The sequence below is a fragment of the Anser brachyrhynchus genome, assembly GCF_964034855.1.
Source record: "Anser brachyrhynchus genome assembly, chromosome: 22".
Lineage (NCBI taxonomy): Eukaryota > Metazoa > Chordata > Aves > Anseriformes > Anatidae > Anser > Anser brachyrhynchus.
In genome coordinates, this window is record NC_137715.1 from 4618105 (window position 1) to 4624570 (window position 6466).

At 66.7% G+C, this 6466-nt stretch overlaps 2 protein-coding genes across 5 annotated transcripts in view; both read left to right on the forward strand.

Moving 5' to 3' along the window:
• The window catches only part of TMEM92 (transmembrane protein 92), a 54916-nt gene that overhangs the window by 13422 nt on the left and 35028 nt on the right, over positions 1-6466 (forward strand). The window lies entirely within an intron of this gene.
• Positions 450-5469, forward strand: SGCA (sarcoglycan alpha). 4 transcript variants are annotated; one of them, XM_080565447.1, is made up of 10 exons: positions 456-2097; positions 2530-2667; positions 3087-3229; positions 3354-3426; positions 3515-3713; positions 3845-4007; positions 4091-4296; positions 4492-4518; positions 4862-5047; positions 5365-5469. In XM_080565447.1, exons 1-10 carry the CDS (start codon positions 1650-1652, stop codon positions 5366-5368), a joined length of 1587 nt encoding a protein of 528 aa, XP_080421573.1. In that variant the 5' UTR covers positions 456-1649; the 3' UTR covers positions 5369-5469. The 4 variants fall into 4 exon arrangements, with proteins under 4 accessions (XP_080421574.1, XP_080421576.1, XP_080421573.1 ...); XM_080565450.1 differs by having other exon boundaries at positions 452-2097; positions 3354-3713; XM_080565449.1 differs by lacking the exon at positions 456-2097 and having other exon boundaries at positions 2128-2667.

Here is a 6466-nt window from a genome sequence, read left to right on the forward strand (position 1 = left end):
GGCCTTGTGCAATGTTCCCCCACCCCAGCTCTGTCCCCACAGCCCCCCTCGGGTCTGTCCCCACCCCACATGTGTCCCCAGGGCCCCCTGATTTCATCCCTGGGGACCCTCAGCCCCAACCCCGTGGCCACGCTGTTTCTGCCCCTCTGCCCCCCCTAGTTCCATCCCCATGGTCCCCGTGTCCCCTCAGTCCTGGCCATGTGCCCCCCACATTTTTCCCCTCGTCCCCTTTATCCATCCCCACATCCCCCCCTCCTGTCCCCATATCCCCCCAGTTTTGTAGCCTTATCCCCAGCCTGTCCCATGTCCCCCCGGTTTTGTACCCACGTCCCCCACGTCTCCCATGTCCCCAGTTCCTTGCTCCGTGTCCCCCCACTTTCATGTCCATGTCCCCCCATCCTGCTCCTGCACCCCTCCTGGCGCTGTCCCCGTGTCCCCCTGCTCCCTCCCCTGTGCCCCCCCATTTTTGTCCACACGTCCCCTGCTCGCTTCCCTTTGGTCCCCACATCCCCACACCCACAGCTCCCCAGGGTGTCCCCGTGTGTCCCTACAGGGTCCCCATTTAATTTCTGCCCCCACAAACCCGTGCCCTCCCCAGGGTGCTGCCCATCTGCCCCACACCTCCACTGCGGGGGGGGGGGGCAGGAGGAGGAATATTCTGGGGGGGGTGGTTATTTGGGGTCTCCTCTCTTTCCAGCAGTATGGGCACCAGGGGGACCAGGGCGCACAGCATGGCATCATTTTGGGGTGCCTGTGGGACGAGCGCCCCAAAAGAGCCACACCCTAATGTGGACTGGGAGGGGGGGGGACAGGGTAGGGACACCCCTACTTGTGTCCTCCCCCCAATGACAGGCCCGTGGGGGGGGCCCCACGCCGGTGAAGGTGGGGGCGCCAGGACCCTGCAGCTGCTGCGCTGCCGCCCGACGCAGCGCGCCGGCCCTTTGTGCGTGACGAGACGTGACGTGGCGTGACGCGGTGCGGCGCGACGGCCCCCACGGCCCCCCCCTTCCCCTTCCGCTGCAAAGCCTGTCCCCCCCCCCAGCTCCTTCCCCCCCCCCACCAGCCCTGAGGTCTCCCAGCACCCCCCACCCCCCCCGCTGCGTCCTGCCAAGGGCTGGGGGGGGCCTTGGTTCTGCGCCCCACTTGTGCACGCACACGCGCGTGCACATGCGTGCACCCCACGGACATGTGTGTGCGGGGTGCCAGTGCTGGCCGGCCACGTGCCACGCTGGCGGGGGGGTCAGCTGTCCCCAAATGTCCCCACACCCCTATGTGCCACACCATGCTGTCATGCCCAGTTGTGCACCATCATGTCCCGTCGTGTGCTGTCATGTCACATCATGTCCCGTGGTGTCCCATCGTGTCCTGTCGTGTCCCTTCATGTCCTGTTATGTCCCATTGTGTCCCATCGTGTCCCATCGTGTCCTATTGTGTCCCATTGTGTCCTGTTGTTTCTCATCATGCCCTGTTGTGTCCCTTCGTGCCCGTCGTGCCCTGTTGTGCCCAGCCATGACCAGTTGTGTCCCATTGTGTCCTCCTGTGCCCCACCGTGCCCTCTTGTGCCCTGCTATGCCCCGCCGTACCCCTTTATGTCCCACTGAGCCCCATTGTGCCCCATTGTCCCCTCCGGTGCCCTGCTGTGTCCTGCCATGCACCGTCATGCCCCGTCGTGTCCTGCTGTGCCCCGTCGTGTCCCCCTGTACCCCGTTGTGTCCCGTTGTGCCCCATCGTGTCCCGTTGTGCCCCATCATGTCCCGTTGTGCCCCATCATGTCCCATCGTGCCCCAGCTGCCATCCCAACACCCACGAGCGGTGGCACCAGGTCGAACCCACCCAGAGCAGAGGGCGCAGCGGGGTCCCACCACCCACCCTGGGGACCCCTTGGTGTCCCCGCTGCTCCCCAGGGGCAAAAGGGGCTCGGTGGCACGAGGCCAGGCTGGCAGAAGGTGGCCGTGGCAGGGTCCCTGCCGTGTCCCCGTGCCCCCCAGCTGGGCCCCCCCGGGCAGGCCAGCCCCGCTGCCGCTGTCACTCAGGCGCTGGCCCCGCTCCCGGCGAAGATGGAGGCGCCCGAGCTGCTGCGGGTCTGGGTGCTGGCAGGCGAGTGGCGGCCCCGTCACCCACCGTGGGGACACGGCCGGGCTGGGGGGGCCCCCAGCAAGGAGGGCATGGGGGGGACCCCCAGAATGGGGCAGGGAATGGGGAGGGAATGAGAGGGGATGGGGGGGCAGAGCTAAATAAATCCTTCCTGTCCCCGGTGCCAGGCGGGCTGGGGACCGAGGGGGGGGCTCTCTGTGTGGGGGGGTATAGGGCAAGAGGAAAGTGCTGTCCCTGTCCCCATTCCTGTCCCCTTCCCTGTCCCCAACACCCCCCAGAAACAGCAGGCCCCACTGTCCCCAGAGTGCCTGGCACCACAGGGATGTGTGTCCTGGGGGGGACCGTGGGTGCCATGGGGGCGCTGGGCAATGGGGAAACTGAGGCAGGGAGGAGCCACATCCCCCGCCCTGGCTCCAGCCCCGTGCCTGGCCACAGCCCTGGTCCTGGGGGGCACCTGGGCCACCCTCCCCGACCACCACGTCTCCCTCGAGACCGGAGCCATCTTCGTCCACGAGCTGGAGCGGGAGCTGTTCCAGGAGGCCTTCCTCGACGAGGCCGAGGATGATGATGATGGTGAGGGTCAGGCCGAAGGGAGTGGGGACAAGGGGGTCCTGTGGGGGCTGGGCTGGGGGGGGGGGGGGTAGGACTGTCCCCTATCTGTGTGAAAACCCAGCTAATGGGGTGCAGTGGCTTACTCCTGCCCCCGACAGCCGTGACCCCAATCTCCCTCCCTCCTAGCATCCATCCGTCCATCTGTCCATCCATTCCCCCACATCTATTCAGGGACCTCTTGCCCTCAAGCACCGCTGGGTTGGGGAGGGGGTGCACCTCCATCTGGGGTCGTTCAGCCCCAGAAGGGGATCAGGACGCTCCTTGGACCCAGTTTCCTCATGGGCAGCACTCTGTTGGGAAGGGCTTGCGGGGCAGGGGTCCCACCTGATGACACGTGTGTGTTCCATGTTCCCCTGTCCGTGTGTCCTGGCGCCCGGCAGCCGCCCCCATCACCTTCCATGCCCACCTCCTGGACCACCCCGACCTGCCGCGGTGGCTGCGCTTTGCCCAGCGCGGCGCCCACCAGCCCGGCTTCCTCTACGGCTGCCCCACGGCCGCCGAGGTGGGCACGCACGTCATCGAGGTAAGTGCCCGTCCTCGTGCAAAGTGCACGGCCCCGTGCAAGGGGGGCGGCACGGGGTGCTGGGGTGTGCGCCACGGGGCTGGAATTGGCATCCTCGAGGCCGGGGCATCTCCTCCTCCTGCAGGTGCTGGCGTACAACCGGCTCACCTACGAGACGGTGGCACAGCGGCTCGTCCTCGCTGTCGTCCCCGCTCCAGGTGAGAGCTGTGCGCCCCCCCCAAAACGCACTGCCCCTGAGCCCCCGCAAGGGGTGGTCCCCACGGGTGTCTCGTGTGTGTCCCACAGGGGGGGAGCCGCCGTACCAGAGCGAGTTCCTGGTGGGGAACAGGAATGTGGAGGAGCTGCTGCCAGCCCCTGCGCGGGAGCTTTTTGGGCAGGCAGCGGCTGGCATCTGGGAGCAGAGCGACCTCAGCATCATCAACGTCACCTCCGCCCTGGACCGCGGTGGCCGCGTGCCCCTGCCCATCGAGGGACGCAAGGAGGGGTATGGGGGCCGTCACCCGGCTGCCTGGCCTGGGGTTGCACTTGGGAAGCTCTCCCCTACTCCCCCCAAGCAACCATGCAGGGGTTTTGGAGGTCCCCTCCAGGCAGCCCCCCCCCCCCCCCAAATCGCAGGGTGTACGTGAAGGTGGGCTCCCACACCGCCTTCTCGCCGTGCCTGGCTGCCGCCGCCTCGCCGCAGAGCCGCTTCCTCTGCCGCCTGGGCCAGCAGCCCCTCGCCTCCTGCTACGACACCTTCGCGCCCCACTTCGCCATCCGCTGGTGCAACCTCACCCTGGTGAGACCCCCCACGCCTGTGTCCCCACCACCCCAGCAACGCCCCCCACCCCTGCCCCTTAACCACCCCCCCCTAAATTCCAGCTGGAGGTCCTGCCCACCCCCACGACGCCGGGGCCGGTGTGGGGTCCCGGGGTGCTGGAGGACGGGGGTGATTTCCAGCCCCCCACCGAGTCGCCCGCCCAGGACCTCCTGCCCGGCTTCCTGCTGACGCTGCTGGTGCCGCTGGCGGTGGCCGCGCTGCTCTGCCTGCTCCTGGGCCACCTCATGTGCTGCCGCAGGGAGGGAGTGTGAGTCGGGCAGGGGGGGGCACAGCCCAAGACCCCTAACCCAAGGGGAGAGCACGGGGGTCCCCCCCCAGACGGGGCATGGGCACCCCGGTTTGGTGTCCCCTTCCCCAGCTCTCGTGGCCTGGGGACAACCCTGGGGTGGTGGCAACACTTCTCACCATCTGCTTTTTTTCCCATTTCTGCTCCATTTTGTAGGCAAAAACGGGACTTGGAGACATCTGAGTAAGTCCCCGTGCCCCAGCTGTGGGTTCGCTCGGGGGGGGCTCAGGTCGTGACCGGGGTGGGGGGACAGGGACGGGGAGGTGACGGGGAGCAGCAGCCGCTGCCAGCTGATGGGGGTGCTGGATCCTCAAGGTCCCCCCACCCCAAAGGAGCCCCCACTCCTCCCCCCCCCCCAATAACCCCACACAGACAAAGGCTGGAGCACCAGGAGCCGCTTTACTTCACCATCCTCCCCCGGGCTCACACCGGGCGAGGAGAACCCCCCCCCCCCCCAAAACCCCATTCCCCAAAGGGGCGCGGGCGTCTCTGCACCCCACTCCCCTTCCCCTTCCCCCCCCCCCAGCATCCAGCTGGTGCACCACAGCACCATCCACGGCGACACGGAGGAGCTGAGGAGCATGGCCAGCAGCCGGGACGTCCCGCGGCCGCTCTCCACCTTGCCCATGTTCAACGTCCGCACGGGGCAGCGCATCAACCCCATGCCGGGGCGCGGGGACGGGGCGCGCACCCCCCTCATCCCGCAGCAGCGGTGAGCGGGGGCACCGGGGTGGCACCGGGGTGGCGCTTTAGGGGTGGCACTTTAGGGGTGGTGCAGGGCTTTGGGGTGACTTTGCATGGGATCACCTGGCTATGCATGGAGTATTTTGGGGGGGGATCTGCAATTATTTGGGGTAGTGATCACCTTCCAGGTGTGCTGGGGGGGCAGAGCAGGTCCTACCTGCATCCCATCCAACCTAATCTGCCACAGCTGGCTCAGGGAGTGGCCAAAACCCTTAAATAGAGGCCATGGGACCAGCACCCTTCCTTTTTTTAGGGAGGAATGACCCCTTTTCTCCCCATTTCCAGGTAACCGGTGGCTGTGTCGCTGTCACCTCCACGGGACGAGCTTGCTCTGAGCTCTGTTCTGCTGTGGGGGGGCATTTACCTGGTAAAGTGGTTCCTTAGCAATGAGATGTGGTTTCTCTGCTTTATTTCCCCATGTGAGCAGCCAAACCTGGCTGGTCTGGGGGGTGGGCAGTGGGATTTGTGGGGTGCAGCCCTGTGCATCGCTGCACAGCTGCTCTGCAGGGCTGGGGGTGGCCCCAAAGATAGTGAGGGTGCCCCCTGGTTTGTTCCCACTGTCATCTCCCCCCACTTTTTATCTAGAATAGCTATTTTAAAGCTATTTTAATGAGGTTTTAGCTGAAAGAGCTATTTTGTCATGACCTTTTTGCCCTGTCCCAGCCAGAGCAGATCCCAGTGGTGCTGCTGCACTGGGTTTACTGGTTCTCTGTGCTGGCTGCCCCCCGGGGCTGGAGGGGGGACACACTGGGTGCTGTGGGGTTGGGATCCTGGTCGCTGACCATGGGGTTGGGGGTCCTTGCTCCCTTCTGCCCCCTCCTCAGCTGCTTTGCCCCATCTGCTCACAGGGGGCACCCACCCCCCACCCTCCCAAAGCCTTGCACCCCAGGGCGCACAGTGACCCCACAAGCAGGGTGGGGGGCTCACAGAAAGCCAGTTTGGGAGCACAGGGACCCCACTGGGTGGCTGCAGCCCCGTGGCCTTGTCGTAGCACCCCGACATCCCCCGGCTCACCTGCAGCACCCCGGAGCCCTCGCCGCTCTCTCTGCTCGCTTCTTCCACCGCTCTCCCCCAGGCATCCTGCTCGGCACGCATCCTGCTCAGCACCCGCCAGCCGGTTTAACCCCCCCCCTGCCCACCCCCCTGATGGGTGCCCCGGCCCCGCAGCCCTGCCCGAAGACAGAGCCTCATTCACGGCGGCCGGGGCAGGCGCCAGGGTGGGGGTTAGGAAAACACGGGGGCCCCACGGCGGAACAAGAGGAGCCATTGATGGGCTGGGGCAGGCAGGGAGGAAGGCGGTGTTCAGGCTGCGGCGCGTGCTGCTCTCACTTGCACCCGGACTGGGGGTGTTCCCCCCCCCCCCCCCCCCCTCCCCAGTTCTTCCTCC

Excerpts from the sequence above, each read along its gene's own strand:
- SGCA (XM_080565450.1), top strand. The coding sequence starts at position 1,168 with ATGCGTGCACCCCACGGACATGTGTGTGCGGGGTGCCAGTGCTGGCCG. Across the intron at positions 2,668-3,086 it reads GGCCGAGGATGATGATGATG|CCGCCCCCATCACCTTCCAT; the intron begins GTGAGGGTCAGG and ends GGCGCCCGGCAG. Across the intron at positions 3,714-3,844 it reads ATCGAGGGACGCAAGGAGGG|GGTGTACGTGAAGGTGGGCT; the intron begins GTATGGGGGCCG and ends CCCAAATCGCAG.